This window comes from Desmodus rotundus, chromosome 8, assembly GCF_022682495.2.
Source record: "Desmodus rotundus isolate HL8 chromosome 8, HLdesRot8A.1, whole genome shotgun sequence".
Taxonomy (NCBI): domain Eukaryota; kingdom Metazoa; phylum Chordata; class Mammalia; order Chiroptera; family Phyllostomidae; genus Desmodus; species Desmodus rotundus.
In genome coordinates, this window is record NC_071394.1 from 124,066,401 (window position 1) to 124,089,406 (window position 23,006).

Genomic DNA, 23,006 nt, shown 5'->3' on the forward strand with positions numbered 1-23,006 from the left:
ATGTTTGGTGGGTGGAATTCTTTGTTTTAAAAGGTCCTGGCTGGCTTGGAACGGGCCGTCCCAGCCCTTCTCTGCTTCATGCATTAGCGAGGATGAGAGGCTTCCATTGGCTCAAACCTGAACTTCTCCCCTCGGTGCCAGGTTGGCCTCCTCCTACCTGAGACACAGAGACAGGAGGGAAGCTGGGTGTTTCTATGATGGTCTGTTTCCACTGTCTCAACCTGAATTTCCTAGAATGAAATCTGAGATGAGGAGACATCACGTAAAAGGGACTTAGTAGGGAGCGTTCCCAATAGAAACCACCAGCAGCCTGGGGAAGGAGGCAGCGGCCTTGGTTGGGGTAGAAGGTGGGTCACTTGGGCATAATCCAATGGATAGGTCCCACCTCAGAGTGTCCCAATCAGGAACCAGGAGCTTGGTTAACCATTCCCCCAAGGGGATGTGAATTCCCAAGCTCTTCTATCCCTCCACATTCACAGGCAGAGAGGGTTCCAGCAGCCCAGGGCCCCGCCTCCAATAAAAGACACACAGGTGCTGGTAGCTGGCAAGTCAGCGTGCGTGGCCGTGGGTGGTGAAGAGACCCAGAGGTCATGGCGGAGCCCCCAGCATTGTGTGCCCATCCTTCCTGCGCCCCTCTGTGCGGGAAATGGCGTGTGGTCCGCCTAGCCGTCTGAAGGAAAACTGTAACCAATGTGGGAGCAGACAGACAAAGGGGAGGGGATTAAGAAGTACAAACTTCCAGTCACAGTAAGTCACGAGGATGTAATGTACAGCACTGGGAACAGGCAGTAACATCGTTAAAAAGGAGATGTGGAGAGCAAGACAAGTGAAAACATTTTCAAAGGCAGAACAAAGAATGAACCAAACTGTCCTGTGAGGGAGAGGCACCTAGAAAATGACGGATGGAGACCCAGAAAATGCTGACCGATTGATTGCTTCTGCAGGTCGGGGCATGGGAAGTAATAAATCGGTCAGCCTGTTCCTTCTCCCGCACAGCCGAGCCAGCAGCTGACACAGTCATAAATCCCATATATTCCAGCATGCTCCGGACAAACAGACGAGTTTGCAGTCTCGGCAGTCTGACGAGTGTGCAGCTTTTTTTGTAAAGAACCCTGAAAAAAAAATCATAAAAATTTTCACCAAAAACTCTAGCAAGATTGACCTTAAAGCCTAACTGTTAAAACAACCAAAAGCAACCCCTACTGTCTGTGCATGTAAGTCATTTTAAACAACTGGCCAATTCACTGAAAATGTTGAAACCAAATATGGAGAAAACCAAGTCTACGCCGAGAACACCAAAGCCATCTCTCTATATTGTTCTTGAAAATGCAGAAAGGGCACCACCTTTGGCATTTAGTTGTATTAGTGGGTCCTTCTGCATCGGGTGCTGTAAAGCTGCCTTGCAGTAGTTCTCCCTGTGGATCGATCCTCCAGGTTCTCGGCACCAGGCTTTCCCTCGCTGCGTGCACGGCCTGGGCATCCTAAGGGCCAGCCTGTGCTGCCTTGTCTGCCCTCCTCATGGTCAGTTCCTAAAGCTCGGGCCCACTGGTGTGTGTTTCTCTGCTGGAGCAGTGGCGAGGCAGTTACTCTGTGTCTGGCACTTAACAGAAGAGCCTGCTTAGGGCCGGGAGATGACTGTGTACTTCCACGCCGGGCACACGAGATCCGTCCAGTAGTATCTGTTGAGTAAGATCACAACAGAGCACAAGCCCTACACTTGCCGCAGGGACTGTTCTTGGCCTGTTCGTCTGCTACATACTGTTCTGAGTAAGAGGGCCCTCAGCTAGCCTGGCCATATTATGAGTGGTATTTTTTTTGTTGTTATTTGTAATAGCTTTTGATTGGTGTGTTTGAATGATGAACTAAGTTTTCCCACCAAAGTCAGCACTGGGATGACTCTGGTACATCATACACTCTGTCCTGTCTTAGATTCCATAATTTAAAGAACTTGTAGATTTTTGAAACTAATTAAAAGGAAAGGTGACCCTGGCCATGTAGGTCAGTTGGTTGGAGCGTCATCTTAATATGCCAAGGTGGCGGGTTCCATCCCCAGTCAGGGCACATACGAGAAGCAACCAGTGAATGCATAACTAAGTGGAACAACAAATCTCTCCCCTCTCCCCTTTCTCCCTCTTCCTCTCTCTCTTCCTCTCCCTCTCTCTTCCTCTCTCTCCCCCTCCCTCCTTCCTGCCTCTCTCCCTCTCCCCACTCTTTAAAATCAATGAATAAATTCTTGTTTTAAAAAAGGAAGGTGAGGCAGTAGTAGTAATAACAAGTTATGAAATAGGACCCCCAGGGCTGAGGGTGGTAGGAGTGTAAGCTCTTGTAAAGGGAGGTGGGTTTCAGCCCTTTGGGCTGCCTTGCCCCGGCTCTCCTCACGCAACAGTGGACAGTAGTCATTCCTCCAACAGCTTGCTCCTTCCCCCTCTTCCCAGGCTGGGAACACCCCCCTGGAGACAGCAGGGACTCTGCTATAAAGGCATGTGGCCCAATGAAGGACATCGAGGCTGCTTAATAAATTATTATTAACCGAGGGAATGAACAAAGGAATGTAAGACGTAACAGAAAACATACGTGTCTCATACATAAGAGGTCTTCCATGGGAGCTGTTTCCCATTTGAGGCAAAATAAGAAACACCTGCTGAATGAATGGATGCGCTTCCTCTGGTGCGGGGGCTGGCCTTGCTCTCCAGAGTTCACCTCCCTGTGTCCCTGCCACAAGGGCGGGCCGGTGGGCAGGCACAGCGCGCAGGCTCGAGTCTGAGGACTCAAAGGCGGGCAGGGCCGCAATGGCAGGTATTCTAAGCCCTCCCCCAAGTTAGAACCCCGGGAAGGCACTTCTTGTGCACTCTGGGCCTCAGTCTCTCGCTCTCCAATGTGACAGTGGCGGTGCCAGCCCTGGGGGCCAGTGCTTCAAAGGCTGGCTGCAGAGCACGCGCCTCAAATGATTGAAAATTCCGGATTTCCTGACCCAGCGTCTGCTCTCATCAACGCTGTCCTCTGGAGGGTGGGCCCATGCAATCTGCTTCTTCAATAAGGATCTTAATGCAGCCTAACGGTCCAGGGTTCCTGACTCGGGAACCACCCAGGGAGCTTTCAGCAAATGCTGGCCCATGCTGTGTGCTTTGATTCGGGGGGTCCACAGTGGGGCTTCCATCTGGGTCTTTTTAAGGCAGCTTCCCACACAGAGCCATCGTAGTCTTTGCAGCACCACTATCCAAACTGGAGAGAAGTGCCCCCTCTGGTGGTCCAGAGCCTTCTGCCAGGGTGCAGTGCTTGACGAGAGCTGCCTGGGCTGGATGTCAGCTGCTCTCTCTTCCTGCACCAGCCAGGTCTCCTGTGTGGTGGACAGCCTGCAAAGCTGAGTGTCGTAGCCCTGGATCCCAGGTGGTTTTCATGCTCACCCCCCCAGCTAGGAATCAGTGAAGGGTCTTTGTTGTTAATAATCTTTGAAGGCTTTTGAGCAAAAATTAACACAGTCCAGAAGATCTCTAAGTAATATCGTCATTTCACTCAACATTTCCTTATAACATTGATGATGTGGTGTAGGAACTGAACTCTTGTTTCTATCAGTCGGCCTATAGTGCAGTCGGTTTTGTTGTGTGTTTTACTTTAAGTCAACGATACTAAGTGAGGACTCACTGTAGGGTGTTAGGGTTCGGCGGGGCAGCTTATAGAATGGACTGCAGGACAGCTGGGAGCAGAGCTTTCACCGAGAGGCTGTTTTGCACTGGTCTGGGTGGGAAGAGACTGGAGCTGATCTGTTGTGGCAGCAAGGAAAGAGAAAGGAGGGAGGGATTGTCCCCAAAGAGAACCCTAGTTCTTTAAGGAGAGTCCCAAGATGTGTCCAGATGTAGCAAAGTGGATGTGCCACCTGAGTGAAGAGATCAGAAGCAGCTGCCCACTGACACAGGGCACCGTGAACCCACAGCGTGTTCAGTGGAGACCCGCTCTGGGGTGCTGGACCAGGGAGGGGTGTCTTCATCTGTGCCCAGGGGAAGGGTCATCAGTAGCTGCCTTCAAGCCTCTGTTCTCAGCTCACAGCTTCGCCACCCCAGTTGCTTGCGCAGAGGGGAGAGGTTGAGGAGAGGTACTGTCGATGCCCTTGTATTCCCTCCACCTTCCCTGGAGACCCCCTGTCACGGTTCCTCTGCACGCTGAGGCCTGCCGGTGTCTCTCGCAGCAACAGGGGTGTGCTGTACGCAAGCACCCCGGGGAGCCGGAAGCACAGGATAGGCAATGTCCCCCGAACAACTCTTGGCCAAAAAGAGGCAGGTATTGAAGGATGGATGCCCACCTTTCTCCCCAGTAGGGGTGGTGCTTCCCCACTTTCTCACGGAGGGCCCTGAGGTCACCTTCCAAACTGCTTGCACCCCAATCTTTGTCCCAGAGTCTGCCCAGATAAGGATCATGGGAATGGATGGGTCTCCATCTCCATAGAAGTCTGTCCCCACATAGACACTAGCCCTCAAATAGCCTCAGAGGTGGACACATTGCCCTGGAGGGCAGGGAGCGTGAGGAAGGGGTCTCCGCGGTTGGCATCCGGTTTCCTGTGCGGGTGGGCTCAGTGAGGCAGAGCAATGCTTCTCAAATGGTCGTTTCCCAGAGGTTACCTGGAGCGCTGTTAAAACGCAGCTTCTAATTCAGCAGGCCTGGGGTGGGACCTGAGAATCTGCAAGCTCCCAAGTGCTGCCGATGCTGCTGGTCCAAAGGGACCATGCTGTGAGTGATGAGACCCATAGCAGCAAGACTCTTCACAAGGGAGTTTTGAGTGCGCAGGCATATACGTGGGTTCATAGGTAGGTTGGAACTCTTCACTGTGAGCACATTTCTAGTATGGAGATTCCTGGCCAAGACGTTTTTTTAGGGTTGATTTTTAGAGAGAGAGAGAGAGAAACATTGCTTTTTATTGTCCACCCATTCATGCTCTCATTGGTGATTCTTGTGTGTGCCCTGACCAGGGATCGAACCCACAACCTTGGTGTGTCAGATGACGCTCTAACCAACTGAGCAAACCAGCCAGGGCTCTCCTGGCCAAGACTTTTGTTAAGCGCCCCGCAAACACGCGACTCCTCCAGATCCTTTTCATCCAAACACACTCACAAATTGTTGTTATGCCACGATGTTAAATTCTTTCCAGTCATCTCGGGAGAGGTCCCCACCTTATTGTCTTCAGTCAAGCCTGTGGAGCAAAGGAAAAGAGTGATAGAGAAACAAAACAATTTGATTCATGGGATGGAATTCAACTCTGAATTCTTAGTTCATTGATCAAGAATTTGCAGGCTCTGGGAAATATCAATACATATTTTTTCATCTTAGAATAGAAACCATTTTTTAAAAATCTAAAAATAAGCTAGTTGCCTCTATTTAACAGGAGGAAAAACTTCCTGGATGCAAGTCAAATATACTCAAGCCTTAGAAGGCATGACTTGCTGGCCTTTTCCCTTTCAGCTCTTCAGTGAGGGCTGGTGGGTTTATTTTTGTTTCTGTGTTTCGATTCTAAAGTTCGTATTCCTGTGGTCCCGAAGGGGGCAAACACCAGCATTTGGGAAAGTATAAAGATCAGCTCTAAACAGGATTGATGAAATGCACCAAAGAGGGGCATGTTACAGGAATAAGACAGTTTATTCAAGTCATTTCTAATTTGTATTGGTTTTTTAAAAGGTGTGGTTATTTTTATTTATTTTCAAGCTTTCAAAGCACTTTTTTCCTCAGGGTCAAGAGGGCGGTTTGGGAGACTCCCCTGTCACCACGGTGATCAGATTCCCGCTGCCCAGTGCCTGCCTGATCTCCACGGCCTGTGATGGGCACGGGTTGTGTAGAGTGCGCTCTCTCCGTTCTCGTGCTTGGCTCTGGAGGGGATTCTGCTGTAACACCTCTGTGGGTTCTCTCTCTCCAATACTTGCTTCACTTTTCAGACTTGGAAAGAACAAACCCAGCATCGTCTGGGCCTTGGCTTCCAAATGGGGGTTTTGACGGAATGTAAGAGAAGAGCCTGCTTTGTTGCACTTTCTTTGCCCTGCTCCTCAAAATCCCCCATGCGTGTGGATAGTCACCTCTGGTCCCCCTGGACTGTTCAGTCGCCAGCTCCTAACCAGTGGAAGGTCTGTGACCGCGGGCCAGGCCACCAGCCACCCTTGACATCTGTATTAGAGTTACACTGTGCTCCCGACTCATGAGATCTATGCTCCCAGCCTGGTCTGTCTCTGCTTCCATGGATTCTCTGGGGAAGAGGAGGAAAGGGAACCTCGCTGTTCCTCCTTTGGTGTCCCCAACCCCCCTGTGACCCCTTCTTCTATTGCCAGGCTGGGCAAGTGATATAATTCCTTGTGTTCTACTTCCCTCCTTGGAAAATGGGCATAAAAAGAGAAGGCACCACCCAGGGGCTGCCTGGCACGCCGTCAGCATTACTGAGTAGGGGCCGTCTGTGAGTCCCACCTTTGTAACCGTCAGCACTTCCCGGACAGCAGTGGTCCCATGGGACAGGTGTTAGAACTTCATTTTGCAGGTGAGAAAGTGGAGGCTCTTAGAAGGTATGGTTAGTGCTCCCGTTGACACACAGCTGGTACGTGTCTGAGCCAGCAATCAGAAGTCGGGATGCAGATGCCAAAGCCTGTACACTTTCTATGCTGTGAGCTCATGTGCTTTTCTTTACAGGTAGGAATTTCATGGGCCTTGTCCCAAAGGGTTCCCCTCTGGGAACAGGTCTAGTTTTTTTTTTCTGGTGAGGCTCAGGCTGACTCATCGTTGAGTTGGGCCAATAAAGTATTTCCTAGGAATAAACTCTCTTTCTGTTCACTTGTATTGGGAACCCCTGCTCACCTCTTGACTCCTCAGTTGATCAGGGAATTTGACTAAAATGCTTCCAAATTCACCTGGATTCCGTATCAGCTGACTTCACAGGGAGGCATCTCTTCCCAGCGCACGGGGTCACCTGGCAGTGGACACAGAGGCATCAGGGTCATCTTCAGTTTGTCAAGCCCATGTGGAAAATGGGGAGTCAGGTTTCAGACTCGTCCTGGCACTGACTTCGCAGCTCCCCAAAGAGCCCTGTGTTGGTGGTCAGATAAAGCCCCACTCCGCCATGCAACCGAGCGCTGCGTGATTGGGAGGAAGGAGCCCGGAGGCCACAGAGGCTCGCTAACCTCATTATCTGATTCTTCCTGCCAACCACCGCACGCTGCAAACTGGGCTGGAGCTTGGCTCCACCAGCCACGCTCCTGGGGCCAGGATAGCCGAGGTATGTCTGGAAAAGAGAGGGACTTTGCCAAGGCAAGCATCTCCCAGGCCAGGCAGACCAGCAAATGAGCTGCTCCTTGCGGGCCTTTCATCTGCATCCCTGATGAGCCAAGGCCCGTTCACGTAATAACTGCAAACTCAGGGTCGACTAAGTGCCCGGCTCAATGCCAGGCGTGAGGATACAGAGGTGAATGTGCACACACCAAGTTTTTCATTACTGTGTTCTCAAAAACGTTAATTGAGGTTTTCCTGATCCTGAGAATAATGTGTGTTAGTTAAAAACTGGAAAAAAAAAACCCCCACGACTTTTTAATTGAATCACATAATCTCCAGAGGAAAACCCTGATAGCCTTTTATACTGTTGGATGTCGTCGCTAGCCAAAGCCAAAGTAGGACTGGGAAAGAAGCCAGTTATGAGCATCTTCTCAAGACAGGGTCCAAAATTCCATAGTAAAATTTTCATTAAAGTTTTGGTTGGAACTTTACTTGAAAAACGAAACTAAAAATTATGAAGATAAGTTTATATTATCTTCCATTTAACAGCTTTTGTAACATGGTGGTTATAATTGTCTAGGATATCTTAGACCCAAGGCAAGAGCACACTTGCTTTATTAGCGTCTTTAAAACAACAGTGCGTCAGTTTCTGAAACAAAAGAAGGCTTGAGCAGCTTTAGGAGGTGAATATCCCTACTACGTCATGAAGTAACCTTTTTTTTTTTTGCCTTCATATTTTTTTAAGCACAATCACCAAAAGGTCACCTTTACAATGGTATGTTTTTCCCCAGGGTTCTCTTGAATCGTTTTTACTTAAATCCTCATCTCCTGAAGCAGCTTAACGTGTTAGCGTCCAGGGAAATTTTGATTTCTCCAACAGTTAACTGATCTAACGCGGCCAGGTCCAGATTTATCAGTGGCTTTCAGCGGTGTGAGCAGTTTTGCAAAATGCCTTTCCGTGATTTCATGAAAGCTTGGGTCTTCAGCAGCGAGGTTTTAGGTTTATGCTGTGGTCGAGCTGCACTGTACACGAAGTGGGTGATCAGATGTCTGCCCTGTCTGGCAGCCAGGGACAAAGGAGAGACAGTGTGTCCACCAGCCCTCATTCCCAGAGGGCTGAGAGCAGATAATCCAAAACTTTGCAACAATGCTCAAGTCCAGTTCTCCAGGCTAATGTCCATGTAAGCAATGCTTGGCACGTGGAAAGAAGCAGAGCCAAGGAGAAGCCTGGTCCCTAGGACCGCTCCCATGTACCACCTGGTGGGCACCGGTTGCCTGGCAGAGATAATAAGCAACCCCCAAAAAAGCGCTATCTACAGATGTTGCCTAAAGCAGGGGGGTGGCTGAGTTTAGCCACACTTCCCAGAATTCATTTTTGAAAGCTTCTCCGGGTCTTTCTGGGCCTACGGCGTGCCTGCCTGACCACCAGGGGGGCAGCACATGGCTCCATCCTGACCCTGGCGTCTAAGGTTATACCTGGGCATGATCTGAAAGCAGAACAAAGGGGTGTAGAAGCGTCTTTGAGGGCAAGTGCCCCCCCCCATGGGGAAGCTCTGCAGATTTTATAAACTGCAATTAAGAAAGTTTCCTCTTGGCTAGGATGGACTTAAACAAGAGATCTTAGCCTGTGAGTGTCCCCTTCTGTTCTCTCCCCACCTGGGGGCAAATGCCCAGAACTTTCCAGTGGCCCTCATTCTGGGGGCCTCTTTGTAACAAGTATTATCTGAGGTCAGAGTCATCAGAAGCAGAACCTGAGACTGGGACACCTGTGCAGGTGGTTTCCCGGGGTGATGCTCACGGGAGAAGAGGGATGAAGGGAGCACGCTGGGGCAGAGGAAGGCACTCCCCAGGGCTGTGCATTCAGCCGGAGTCTGCTCAGCCACTTCCCCCGGGGGCTCTGGCCCATGAGTTCCCCAGCAGAGCTGGTCTCACCTTGAGGCAAAGGGGCAGCCTTTTGTCCCTCCACCACCCCCACCCCACCCCCCTCAAGTCAAAGGCTGCGGAATGCTTGTGGGGGAGGGCGTCGTAATCTCTGGAACAGAACTGTAGTGGGAGAGCAGGGCCTGGAATTTTAAAATCGTTTGGTCAAGGTAGCTTAAACAGCCGCAGGAAGGCTGTACTGATGCCAACAGGTGGCAGAACGGTGACCCGTGACAGCCAGTCTGTAGTATCGTCCAGGATCGCGTGAGTCAGGGACCAGCTGCTGAGCGCACTCATCCTGAGAGGTGTATTTGCCTTACACCCCTTTGATTATTGCAAAAGATCCGTCCAGAATTTTGTGATTTCTATGAGACCGAGTGGAAGAGAGACTTGGAATGACACTGTAAATGCTGGTTTGTATGTTATTTTCTCATATTTTGGAATTAACGAAAATAAGATCATTCAGCAGCTCTTGAATAATCCAAAGCAGCCTTAGCCAAAGCTAAGTAAACGGAGGTCCCGTCAAGTTCCAGAGTAAACTTTTGAAGCCACAGCCGTTCCTGCACACACAGGCAGAAGCTGAAGAAGCCTCCGAGGCAGTGAATCCTCATGAAGAGATAGGCCTTTGACCTAAATCGGAAACCTTGCTCCAGGCTGGGAAGGGATTTCCAGTGAGTTATCGAGCTTTACAAAAGGAGTTCAGACCGGGTTGGCTAATCCTGTGTGTGTGTGTGTGTGTGTGTGTGTGCGCGCGCGCGTGCGCACACACATATACACATATACACATATATGCTGGGATGCTCTTGAGAGTAATTACACCCGCATGATAGATATGAACCAGGACTGTCCCAGGGAAACCGAGAGCTAGGGTCACCCTAGGCTTGGGCTTGCTGCTCCTGAGGCCCACAGGCCAATTAGCTAGGATTTAGAGCAGCTTCTACTTGGGCCAATTGTGGATATTGCTTCCGGGGTGAGAATGAGGAAGAGGACGCTGACAAAGGCCACCCAAGTGAATCATTAGGACCATTCTTTGGGACATGCAGGTCTTGAGACAGCATTTGGGAAATTGTTCTCTGGTTTTCTGTATTGAAATGGCCAGCACGTAACCCCTGGATTCCAAGAACAGCTCTCACGCTGCCACATAAGTGTCCGTTTCTCTGCTGGGAGATCTTCCCCTCCTACTCCCTGAGCTCCTCACGTGCAGGGGCCAGCATCTCTCAGACCCGTGTCCTCCGCACTGATCATTGTAGGTGATGACTCTGTTCCCTGGGCGACGGGCAGGGTCCGTGAATCCTGAACCAAACCACATCCATACTATGTACTCAAACTTGCTATTCCCAAGTGTTTGAGGGCCAAGGTAGATGAAGAAAACCTGGGAGGGAGGACTGAGGAAAAGTGTTCCCAACTGTGGGAACGGCTTACACAGAGGTGGGGAAATGATAACCACAAAAGGGCGTTTGTACGATAGTAATGCATGTGCTCCGTGGGGCGGGGGGACAATATCAGAAAATATGGGCCAAAATGGACAACAGTATCAGGACTTTATGCTTTATTCTGTTTGCATGTTTTAAGAAGTTTCCTCAAGCAGCCTTAGGGTGGACCAAACAAAGGCAGGCTCAGAGCAGGGGCTCCCAAACATTGCACAGCGGAACCACTTACTGTATCATCCCCTCCCATTCATTGGAAGTGCTTTTCCCAGGCCCCACAATCTCTGAACCTATTCAGTTGTCTACTCAGAGATGAAGGGGTGGGGGAGGAGAATCCAGGAATCTGTGTTTTTCAAGATGCTCCCAAACTGATTCTAATGCCAGGGATCCCGAGTCCATGTGAGGCATGCTGGCCAAGGTCACGAAGAGCCATTAGAAATTTTATAATCAACGGGATCGTTTTCTCTGGGCTTGGATGCTAAAAATATAAACTAGAGTTTCCTTTTCTATTTCTGTATCTCCTATTTTTTGTTTCATTGTAGGTTGGAGGGATTTTTGTTGTTTTGCTATTTTTAAGTAAAGTTTTATTGATATTTAACAAATAGACCAAAGTACGCATATCACGAAGTGCCCAGCACATAGAATTTTCGCAGTGATCACACCCGAAAATATTCCCAGCCCTCAGGGAACGTACTGCCTCCCCAGTCACTATTGTGGCCTCCCCCGTGGGTTGGTTATCTTTTATCGTTTGTACTTTTTGTGTGTTCGATAATGTTCATAATATATTAGTGTAGATTTGTTATAGTAAATGCTCACTTTTTTTCCTGACTAGACACAATAGAAAATTTCCATTTTACTTGTCTACGGGACTAGAACAGTTGGTCTGAGCTGAGGTGTGGGTCTTGGAAATTGGAGCAGGAAGCACACAAATTGGTCCTTTAGGTCGCCATTGTGTGGAACAGAAGGAGACAGGATGTAGAGTCAGCCAAGAATGACCTTGGGGAAGTCACACTGCCTCACTGAAGTTTAGCGTTCGGCTTCCAGAGACACTCAGCAAGTGCGAGTTCTGTCCTGTGCCTCTGTTTCTCCAAGAGTGGCGAGCTTGCTGGCTCCCCTTAGAAGTCTTGATTTGCTTCAGTGCCATGTTCCCATGGAAAGACAGCAGCTCCCTGTGCACCTCTCCTGGTTCTCTTGTGCCACTGAACATAGAGTCTGGCGTAGGCCGGCTACACTGGGAAACCTCTCCTTGCCCTTGACCCACCCGCCACTCTGGAAGGCTTGCGGGGGAATTCAGTCCCCCTCACTTCTTTAGGCTGTGGAAAGGATCCCTGTATTTTCTTTGGTGTGATTTTTTTAGAGTTGGACTTTGCTATACCAGCAAGGTCTTGAAAGGCAGGATTAGGGTGTGGGCTTAGGATACAGGGCCCAGAAAGGCAACTTGGGTGCTCACTTGGGGCCCAGTCCAGGTTACCAGGAGAGCACGGGGTTCAGAGCCCAGGTGTTAGTTTAACAGTCCAGAGTGGTTTTGTCCTCTGCACCTGTCTTCCCAGGGAACCCATGGGAAGGGTGGGCAGCCAGAGGGGGTCTTGGACTCGCCCCAGCCAGGGGTGCCTCACCGCACCACAGCCCACAGTGGCTGCTGTCTTCCTTGTCCCCCCAGCCCACAGAACTGCCCTAAAGATAGGCCGTGTCTGCTGACATCTTGATCCGCCCCCCGGAGGCCACTTCCACACATCTGTCTTCCTGCGGCCAGCCCATCTGTAGGTGTTTTTTTCCTCTCTTTCAGGAGGAAATGGGCATTTCCTGTGAACTGCTGGAATCGGACTTCCTCAAGTGCAGTGTGGGGTTTCCTTTCATGAGATCCAAGTCAAAGGTAAGGGGCAGAGATGGGGCACTTCCTTGGGAGCGGCCCCCCAGACCTTCCCACCAGCCTCTGACCCCACCAGCTGCCTCCCTGGAGGTTTCCTTCTGCAGGAGCCAGGGCGGCTGTGGCCGGGTACGACTGCGCTCCCGCCCACAGCAGTCTGCTCCGACTAAACTCCAGGGGAGCCGTGGTCCCTCGGTCCTTGTCTCTGCACCGCATGACATGTCCCAACCGCGAGAGATGCAACATGGCCTCAGCACTTGGGCAAGCGGCATCTGGTTGGCCTTCTAGAAATGTTTTTTTCTGGGACGTCGCATGCCACTTTGAGTCCCTGAGACTACAGGGGAGAAGATATGGGTGGTCTGGGCTAGGGACCTACAGTCCTGACTCCCCTGGGCACTCGCAATTTTCTTGAGAGACTTCTTAAAATTCTTAAAATGTAAGTAATTAAATTTTACTTCATTTTTTTAAGTAAAGAAGTCAGCCACTTTGACATTTATAAGGAGCCAAACTTTCTAAGCTCAAACAATAATACAGCCCAGCATATTCAGACATTCATGGAACATTCTAGCACATGCCGTCATTGTGAGGAGATGCAAAGATACGTAAAAATGTGATTCTTGGAGGCAAAACTAGAATATGAAAGACCAGGGCTGCCTTACGAAATGGAAGCCAGTGCCCTGACCCGTGTGGCTCAGTCAGTTGGGTGTGGTCCCGCAAAGTGAGAGGTCACCAGTTCGATTCCTGGTCGGGGCACATGCCTGGTGTGCAGGACGACCGGCTGGGGCCCATACAGGAAGCAACTGATGGCTCGCTCTTTCTCCCATCAATGTTTCTCTCTCTCCCTCCCTTCCCCTCTCTCCAAAAATAAATAAATAAAATCTTTTAAAAAAGGAAAAGAAATAGAAGCTATTTTCCCTGCTATGATTTGAAGGAAGTTCACATTCTTTTGGCCACCTTCCTTGTCCCCCCAGAACACGTGAAAGCTTAACCCTTCTCTCCCGCCCGTGTCAGAGAATCGGATCACTTTCATCTCAGGGACTTTTCGGTCCCAGCGCATGGTAGCTGTTTTATATATAAACTAATTCTGAGAATGTTCTCGGGAGAAAGAAGATTTGCTCATTTCTTAAAAATCACTCGAACCCATCAGCCTCATTGAATGTACCTGCTCCGAGCTACTGCGGCCCCTTACATCCGTGACTCCCAGGCCTTTTCCTGGCTATCTTTCTCATCTGCCCTCGTTCCCAGGAAAAGGGAAAGCTCAGGGTGGCTGACCTTGGCCATCGCTGCCTGCCGGAACGTAGGTGGCATACCACACACAAATTTCATTGAAATCTCCTGAGCGACAAAAAACAGACTTAATTGAAAATGTTTTCCGGTTGCCATTTCATTATAAAATTCAGTGACATCCCAAATCAAACCTAAGGTATGTCTCACTAGTTTTAGTCTGAAGTTTATTTTGAAAGGAGAATTTCTATCCCTGTCACAAATAGATCCGGGCTCCTTTACCGTACAGAGAAGGTAGCCATAAAAATGAACCAATGGAAACAAAGCAATGTTGGAATCCGGGGCATTATGTTTTGTCAGAATTCATTAACTTTCAAAGTAGTCATAGAGCCAACAGAAGTATGAATGTCGGAATATCGAATTTTTTCTCCCACCTGGTAATGCCGCTCCCTTCCTCCCATGTTCAGAGGTTAAGGCTGGTAGCGAGAGTAAACCTGGAGACAGGGGGTCTAGGGGCACAATCCCTGGAGAAAGCCCAGGAAGTGACTCGGGTAGGGACAGCGGCTCCCTCTCCCACAGCCTGGCTGGCCCTCCCCTGTCTCTCGGGCCCTGTGCATCACAGGGCTCCAGACCATGTGCTGAGCTACCTGTCCACACTGCAGGCTCCCTCGGGTTAGCCGTGTGCGTGTCTGACCTCATCTCCCAGGCCTCCGCCTCTGATTTTGGCTTCTTGCCCAAATCTTTTGCTTCTCCCCTCACCTTGATCTCTAGTGTGTTTAATTCAGATCTCCTGCCAGTTCTCACTCTTTGCTGGGACAGGACCCTTGACTTTCCTTCCTTCGTCTCTTCCAGCTTTGCTTCCTGTCCTGTCTCCATGCCCCACCCTCCCTGTAAGCTGACAGCCCCAGGGCAACAGAAATTCTGTGTAGAAGGGGGAGTTCGGTGGCCACTGTGGACGGTGGGCCAGTGTGATGGTCCGGTGTTCGCATGTGCAGGCAGCGTTCAGTTCCGTAGATCCCCGTCCTGCAAAGTTAGCCCGTGGCCTAGAACTAATCATAAACGAACCCCAATGTTTAGATATCAAACAAGTTGTAGGTTCTCAGAGCTTGATGGAATTTAAGAATTATTTTGTCCACCCTCCTCTGTTTCTTTGTTTGTTTGTTTATTCATCTTCACCCAAGGACACGCTTGGGGGGGAGGGGGGGAGGGAGACATCAGTGTAAGAGAGAAACATCTGCAGTTGCCTCCTGTGCACGCCCCAACCAGAGACCGAACCTGCAGCCCAGGCATGTGCCCTGACCAGGAATCCATCCCGCAGCCTTTTGCTTTGCAGGATGATGCTCCACCAACTGGGCCACCCAGCCAGGGCCTCTTCTTGTTATTGAAATGCAAACAGATTCAGTGTCTTGGCGAAGATCACGTGGTCAGTGTGTGGTAGAATCCAGTTCTGTAACCCCAGCCAAGGGCCCCTCCTACACCCCCACACCACCAGAGGCTCACCACCTCCTCAGGGTACCTCTCAGGTAATGAGGCGATAAAAATGTGAAGTACATATCACCAGTGATGTGGTGTGCCAGCGTGGCAAGCAATCCAGAAGACGGTGTGTGAGTGAAACTGAGACAGTCCTGCTTTAAGAGACAAACTGTCACTTTCTGAAGAGCCTTGGTTGTTGAGGAGGACAGAGTGCCTCTTGGCGGGGCGCTTTTCCCGTCAAAGCTGTGTCTCCGGCCTGGCAATCAAAAGGATACGCATGCAAGTAAAGCTTGTCATGCAAGTGAGTTTCCAGAAGTCATAAACCGGGGAAGACTGTAGCTAACAGTTTAATTTGGAGACCCTGCTGACGCCAAATGTCACTTTCTTTGTTTTTTTTCCTAGTATGAATTCAGCGTGATCTTTGATACGAGCCATCTGTCTGGGGAAGAGGAAGTTCTGAGCTTCATCATTACTGCTCAGAGGTGAGAGGGATTTAGACTTCTCTTCCCCAAACATAAAGTATTGATGGAATCTGGAGACACACCCTGGTCACGCTTTGACGGTGCCCAGGAGGCTGAGGAGGAAGAAGTGATAAAGCCCCAGAGCGCTGGGTGGAATCAGGTCTCTCAGGGACAGTGCTTGTCTAGTTCTGCTTGCACAGCTACCCTGTCTCCCTTTCCCTGTCCTTGGAGGACATCTAGGATAGTCCCATGCACTCTCAGGTCACTCTTGGGTGATGCAGAGTCCTACAGTCACTTCAAGTCTCCAAGCAAGTTGACAAATGCACAGTTAGAGTCTCCGGGGAAAACTTGCCTGGGGGAGTGATCTCACCTGTACTGGTCCTCTCCTCTTTCCCTGCAAGCACTGTCTGAGCCCCTGGGTGCACAACAGGGATGTGGAAGACAGAGGTCTAGGTTAACAGGTGCGGTTGTAAGCACTCACTGGGCCACGCAGGTATTCAAAGCTGACTCTTACCCTTTGGAAAAGGGGAAACCGTTTCCAACCTCAGCTTTTAGGCCACCAGAAATACCTTCAGCTTCTGATGCTGACACTGTCCTTTTGGCAGAGGACCAAAGGGGACCCCATGGTACCTTTCCCCATATAGATCCCATTCAACTATCTTTGCCCAGTCTCTGGAAATGTAGGTGACTCTTGGGCAGTCACCTCTCTTTCACTCCACCATCAGAGGGGAAGGCAGCAGCCCCTTCTCCTTACATTTCCTGGGCAGGAACCACACTGTTTGATCGAGGTCCCTGACACTTGATTTAAAAGGCAGACACCCGCCCCACCGTCGCAGTCTTCTCCAAAAACTGTCTGCAGAAATCTTCCTTTCTTGAGTCCATTTTATCCTTGACGTCATATCTTGGATCTGTGCTGCCAGATGTAGTAAATCCTGGTCTCATGTTTTTCCCCAAATTTTGGCCTCTATGACGCCTCAGCCTGAGAGATTTTTGAATTTTCATAAAAACACCGACTACCCACAGATTGGACTAGGATGCTTCGCAAGCCCTGAATCTTTCAGTCCTGTCCACAGTCTCACTAGTGGCTTTGCCTCACAGGGCCTCGGTCTCCATCCTTAGAGCCGGGCATCTGGGAAGCCCAGCTGAGGGCCCTACAGACGTAACCCAGCCGTGGACAGCAGCAGGACTCATGGGGTGCAGATGCAAGCAGGCTCTAGTTTCATCTCCCGCTACCCTTGAATCTTGTTTCCATTTGAGGCCTTCCTCCATCCCAACACTATATTTAAAACTCACAGAATTAAGATGATTTCCCCCCACCCCCGGGAAGGACCGTGGAGGTGGAGGCATGCATTGTCGGAGCCCCTCAGCCCACAACCACCAAAGCATTTGACTTTAATGCTGCGCTCTGCACTTGTCAGCATTACCTCTGATAGTTTGGAGAACGTCCTGTCCTAACAGCAAGAGCACAGCAGGCCTCAGTGGTTTTCCGACCTTCTTGGCCCTGTGTTGTGTCCGACTTGCCCTGCAAAGCTGACGACTTGCCAGCCTTTTGTTCAGTGCTGGCTGGACCTAGTGCACATCGACGCTAAGTGTATCCTGTATGCGCTGTAGGGCACACAGAGTAGATGTAGCTAGTAACAACAGTGAATGTTAAAGTGTAGCCCAGCAGTCCCAGGGCTCCCGTGCAACCTTCCAGCTCAGCGTGGCTCCCACTGTCTGGGCACCCCTGCCAGTGGGGAGAGCATTTCAGCACAGGTGACGGTCGCTGGGCTTGCAAACTTCAAAGTCGTGCAAGACTGTGTTCTTTTTAATTCACACTATTTTCAAGACCATATAATTCACGTTCACATAAAATGTGACTGTGATGTAATAGAAACATGTGAGGCACACAGAGAGGGTTGACTTCGTTCCTACTGCTAGAGTGCAGAAGGGCTTCAGTGGGGAGGTGGCATTCAGAGAGAGCTGTCTGTTTTCAGGGTGAAGAAACATAGGCACGGTGGTGACAGTGTGCATGGGACATCCTGCTGTGTTACACCCATGGGGGTGGCGGGCAATGGAGTGAATGGGGCATCGGGAGCCATCTCGGAGGAAGGGTGGGGAACAAACCAGAGCGGTGGAAGATGGGCTGAAGGAGGAGACTGGGTCGGGCCACGAGGGCCTGCATAGGCTCAGAAAGTCTGAACTACATTCCAAAGGCAGTGGGGGGCCATTGAATGTTCTTGAATAGGGGAGTGACACAATGCAACAGTTGGCCCGCAGAGCACGAGATTGTCAAATTTAACAAAGGGAGGCAGCTGTCCACTGGAACTTGAAAATTCTCATTCTCCTGCTGTTTCTGGGATCCACCGAAGAAGACTCACCACCGTTGGGCAGATCTATCGACGTGACCTCTTGGTCCCTCAGCCCCAGGGGCAACCAGTATTCCTGAGAAGGAACCTTTGAGCAGGAAATAGGACATGGAAGAGACTTCCCTTGTCCAAAGGGGGAACCGCCACCTGCCTCCCCACCCCACTGAGGGCCAATCAGAGGTGTAGAAGGAGGGCTGGTCAACACAGGACAGAGAAAACTTCGTCTATTCGAATGACACGTCCATATACCAGCAGTGCACTGGCCTGAGGTGTCCACTGGAATCCACTGGGGAGCTTTAAAAACTGCCAATGCCTGGCCCACCCCTAAGAGATGGGGTCTCATGTCAGGGATGGGATCTGGGCTTTCGGATTTTTAAAAAGGCTCATTATGTGATTATAATGAGCAGCCACAGCAGAGACCCACCATCTGTAGCCCTTTACTCTATGCTGGGCCCATTTTCACTCAGCAAACATCCATTAAGCACCTACTGTTTACCAGATACAATGCAGGGCACATAAGAAAAATGCTAATGACTTACTAAATTCAAGAAAATCTCCTTCTAGGCACTAGCCAAGTAGTTCAGTTGGTTAGAGCATTGTCCCGATACGCCGAGGTTACAGGTTCGATCCCCAGTCAGGGCACATACAAGAATGAACCAATGAATACATCAGTCAGGGGAACAACAAAGTGATGCTTCTCTCTGTCTCTCATTTTCTCTCTATCCCCCTCCCTTCCTCCCTTTCTCTCTGTCTCTAAAATTAATAAATAGAAAAAAAATTTTAAAGAACATTCCCTTCTATACATTACTATTGCCACATAGCATCAAGAACACCTAGCATTGGTGGCTCAACTATTAAATGGCAGCTCTTCTCATTCTTGGAATCGCAGATGTTAAGGGAGCTGTGTGATCTGTTAAAGGCACAGCAGAATTTTCAGGCACTCGTTTCTTCCCAGACTTTGGTGAAAATCTGGTCTTACTGCCCCCAAAGGCACCCACAGCACTCGACTTCCTGCTGTGATGGAAAGATCCTCAGAGGTGCTTGTCTTGCAAGCTAGCAACCCTGCCTTCCTTCCTGTCACCACCCTTTGAAGAGCTCTTGCCCACGTGTGGATTTAGGGGCACATCCTGTTGAGAGTAAACAGCTCCTCGAGAGCCCCCTCTCAGCAGCCCGGCTTTACCGACCTCGTGAGAGCATCCCAAGTCACGCGCTTGCAGGCTGACTGGGAGCCTTTTGATGTCTGGCCTCTTTATCTTAACTTTTCAACTTAGCTCCGTCTGGAGCAGTCATCTGATGACAGATGACACTGTTGGGCCTGAGCTGCCAGCGGCCACAGGTGGCTGGACAAAGGGCAGGGCAAGGGGTGGCGCTTCCATGAGGAAGCGATTCCAGTTCCGCAGACCTGGCAGGATGCTCCGTGGGGGAGGGGGAGGGGGAGGGGGAAGGGCGCAGGCCCAGGGTCATCTCCATCCTCCTGGGACTCCTCTCCTGTTTCGCTGTAGCAGCCATGCTTTGGCTTTCCCAGCCCCCCTGGGAAAGGAAGGGCAAGGAAGCCAGGCCAGGTGGGCACCTGATCCTGCTGCTTCTGCAAACTGGCTGCTCTCTGAGTGATGGGTGTCACCCCACACGCGGAAGGCAGATGAGGAGCAGGGGCCAGAGTCACAGACTGCCATTGTTTCAGAACAATAGGAGAGAAGGAGAGGGGATGTGAGCACTATTTCAGTATTGTTGCATTCAGCACTTGCAGGGTGGGAGAGGAAGACTAGGGGAGAGGGAGGGCAGAGGGCAGGCAGGGGGCAGGTGGGAACTCTGCACTGGTCGGGGAATGGTGAGACGGAGTGGTGCTGATGAGCTGTGCCTGCACCTCAGCGGGTCTTCGAGACTCTCATATTCCACCCTGGAGGGTGAACTTGGCTTTCTGCTGGGACCCTGTAGTCACGCTGTGTGACAGAACCAACTGTAAATGCCGGGTGTGGTGACATGCACCCAATAGCCCTGCCGTTCGCCACGGCGGTTGCTTCCCTGGAACAACAATCACAGTTCATATTTGGAATTTAATTAAATAGTAAAGGGAAACTGGGACTTCTCCCTCTTCCTCCTCCTCCTCTGTTCTTCTTTTCTCCTCTTCCTTCTTCCCATCTCTCCCCTCAGCCCCCAGGTCTAGGGAAGATTCCCCCAGGAGAGGGAATCACAGAGGAAAAGTCCTGCTTTTGGAGTCAGACTGACCTGGCTTGCTCCAGGTCCTCGGGGCCAGCTACCTAATCTATCTGAGCTGCTCCTTGCCTGTCCCAGGTGGGTAACCCCTCCCTCCTGGGGTCATTCTGAGGACCCGGGGAGTCATGCTGTGAAACGTGCCTGTCACATAGCTGCCACTCAACAGCCTCCAGCTCCCTTGCTTTGTCCTTCCAGGATGACCTCCCAAGAATCCCAGTCCTGTGCTTTCTCACCCCAAAGGGGATGCCTATATACGGACATACTGCAGCCAAAGTGCAAGGCGGGAGTTCCCGTGTTATTTGTGGTGACAGGGTCAGGCAGGGCCTCTCTCCTGCGCCTGCCTGTCCCTGGAGGGTGGGTGAGGCCTCCAGATGGGAAATAGCCATGGAGTCCAGCAGCAGGTTCCTTCCCAGCTGCAGTGCCCCAGCCCTGCTGGTCCATTATTCACGGCGCAAGCACTTTAGAAGCAGCACATGCTGGCAGTGCCCATCCACACACAGTCCTCGGCATCACCTTCCCCACACACCACTGCAGAGCTTCCAGCTCCCAGCACCTGCTGCTCCCCCCCGAGGCTTTCTGTATCCAGAGCCCAGTGCCCTGAGTGCATGTGTGCCTAGGGCCGCGGCCATGGAGTTAATGTCCCCGCCCCCTTCCCCGCACATTGCCCAGCAGCAGCAGGTCTCAGGAGCCAGGGGACGAAGGCCCAGCTCCCGCGCCCTGAGTTGGGAAGACTGCCTCTCAGTGTCCCTGAGCCTAGTGCCCACAGCCCTAACCTCCTGGGTCACACACCTTCATGGTCTTACTCCCCTTCCTGTCTCCCTTCTCCACTCCCAACTGGCGTTTCCTGGGGTCAGCTCCCCAGTACACTGCTTGCTCTCACGTCTTTGTGAGGGGAACACGGCTGACACAGTTGAGTGCCCACTGTGACTCTGCCCAGGGACCAAAAGCAGAACAGAAGAGAGGATAGATAAGGTGCCGAGCCAGCCTTTGGGGAGTGTTGGTGGAGCTATAATACAGAGCCTGGGAGGCTGCCGCCCAGACCCGTGTTGACCAGTGTTCCCTCCCACACAGCGGCAACGTGGAGCGCTCGGAGTCCCTGCATGACAACAGCCTCGTGCTGGTGGTGCCGCTGATGCACGAAGTGGACACGTCCATCACTGGGTGAGTGACCTGGACCGGGGCTGCCAGAACACAGAGGCGCCCTGCAGGGGGCGGGGTGCCTTTCCTGACTTTGCGCATGTAGTCTGGAGTCAGGGGCCCCGCAGCCTCTGAGTCTTCCCAGCGCTGAAATGCAGGAAGAGCTTCAGCAGCAGTGACTCGCGCCCTCCTCCCTCCTGATTTTCTCCTCTTTCCCCCCACCCACCCACCTGGTGGGTGACACAATAAGTGTGATGACAAGCTGAAGCCCTTTAATTCCATTGAACATTCTGTACACCTTTCTGTGCGTGTTTTCCCAGCACCCACCCCACCAGAGTGCCAGATGGTAGCAGGCAGCATGATCCCTGGGCTTAAAATCTCAGCCAGAGGCTGCTGGGCCAGAGGGGTCGCGGTGCTCTGGGTGGCTCACAGTCGGCACCGGCTTTGTGTGGCTCTGTTAACCCCTTACACAGAGCTGGCAGCATCTCCGCCCAGTGTCGGTGTGGGTCTGCAGTGGGCAGGGAACCACCAGGCCAGGCACACCGCCTGCCGGGTGAAGTCCAGGCCACTCGGTGCTGCTGCCGGCATTGTTGGAAAGCAGGGCTGCAGACCCAAATCAGTACGCAGTGGTTTTCAGCCAAAGCCCAGGCGGAAACCTGAGAGCTCAGTTCCTGCTTCCGGCTTCAGAAGACCCAGCACGTCCCTCTTGGAGAGTGGGAACAGACTTTGCTCAATCTGTTTAGATTAAATGAGGATTCATTGAACCCTTGCCCCAGATGCAAGCTGAGCTTTCTGGAGTTTCTCATTTTTCAGTTTTCAAGAGCTCTGGGCCCTGGCCTTGGCTCTAAGTAGAGATGCTAATACGTCACAGAAGGGGCCCTCGCTGTGACAGCTCGTGCCCTGTGGGGTGCCGGGAATGGGCAGGCCTGCGCTCTCTGCATTTTTCGTCATGGTCTTCAGACATGAGACATTGGTGGAATATCATTTGCAAATTAGCATAGATTTGCCTTTGTTCATGGCTCTATTTTTAACCATGTAGTTTGTTTACTTGTCTCATCAGAGGCACAGTGAGAATGTACCCTGAACCAGGCCCTGTCCTTGGGGACCAAAGAGAAAACTGGCTCACTCCATCCTGTGGTCAGGCCCTGGGAGGCCTCACAGTGAGGTGTGAACAGCCCCTGATGAAGCCGTGGGTTAAACAAACCGCCCAGCCTCTGATCTTCCCAGGAACACAAAACAGGGCGAGCGTAATTACAGGGCCGTGTTCCTGCCATTTGATGATGCTGGGACTCCCACATTTCTGAAGGAATACACTTAAGGTGAAAATAGGTGACTTGCTGTCCGTTCAGACCTGGTGCCCCAAATCTTACATTATTAGTGTTCAGGCAAGTGAGCAGCTGCTAGACCCCCATCTAGAATCCACTATTTGTCTGGGAATTTGAGTGAGTCCGGGCTTTGTCTCGTCCCAGGGTTTGTCGGCATGGGCAACCTGGAAAGCATGCTGCAAGCCGAGCTTGACCTCTTAGTGACATGTCACATAGCCGCTGTTTGAAATCTGAAGAAAAATGCTACCATCGGGTGGACTCCACTTTTAAGACCTAATTTCTAATAGTTTTGGTAGTTTGGCAAATTTAGAGTTTGAAGTGAATTTGTCACAGTGTGGGGTGTAGGGTGCCAAATATATAATTCCTATGTATGTATT

At 51.1% G+C, this 23,006-nt stretch overlaps 1 protein-coding gene across 1 annotated transcript in view; it reads left to right on the top strand.

Annotated features, from left to right (window-relative positions):
• ITGA9 (integrin subunit alpha 9) overlaps window positions 1–23,006 on the top strand; it is a 301,990-nt gene that overhangs the window by 225,274 nt on the left and 53,710 nt on the right. Inside the window, exons 19-21 of the mRNA XM_053929726.2 lie at window positions 12,367–12,453; window positions 15,547–15,626; window positions 21,239–21,328. Of these exons, the coding sequence (XP_053785701.1) occupies window positions 12,367–12,453; window positions 15,547–15,626; window positions 21,239–21,328 (257 nt within the window). The remainder of the gene's footprint in view (window positions 1–12,366; window positions 12,454–15,546; window positions 15,627–21,238; window positions 21,329–23,006) is intronic.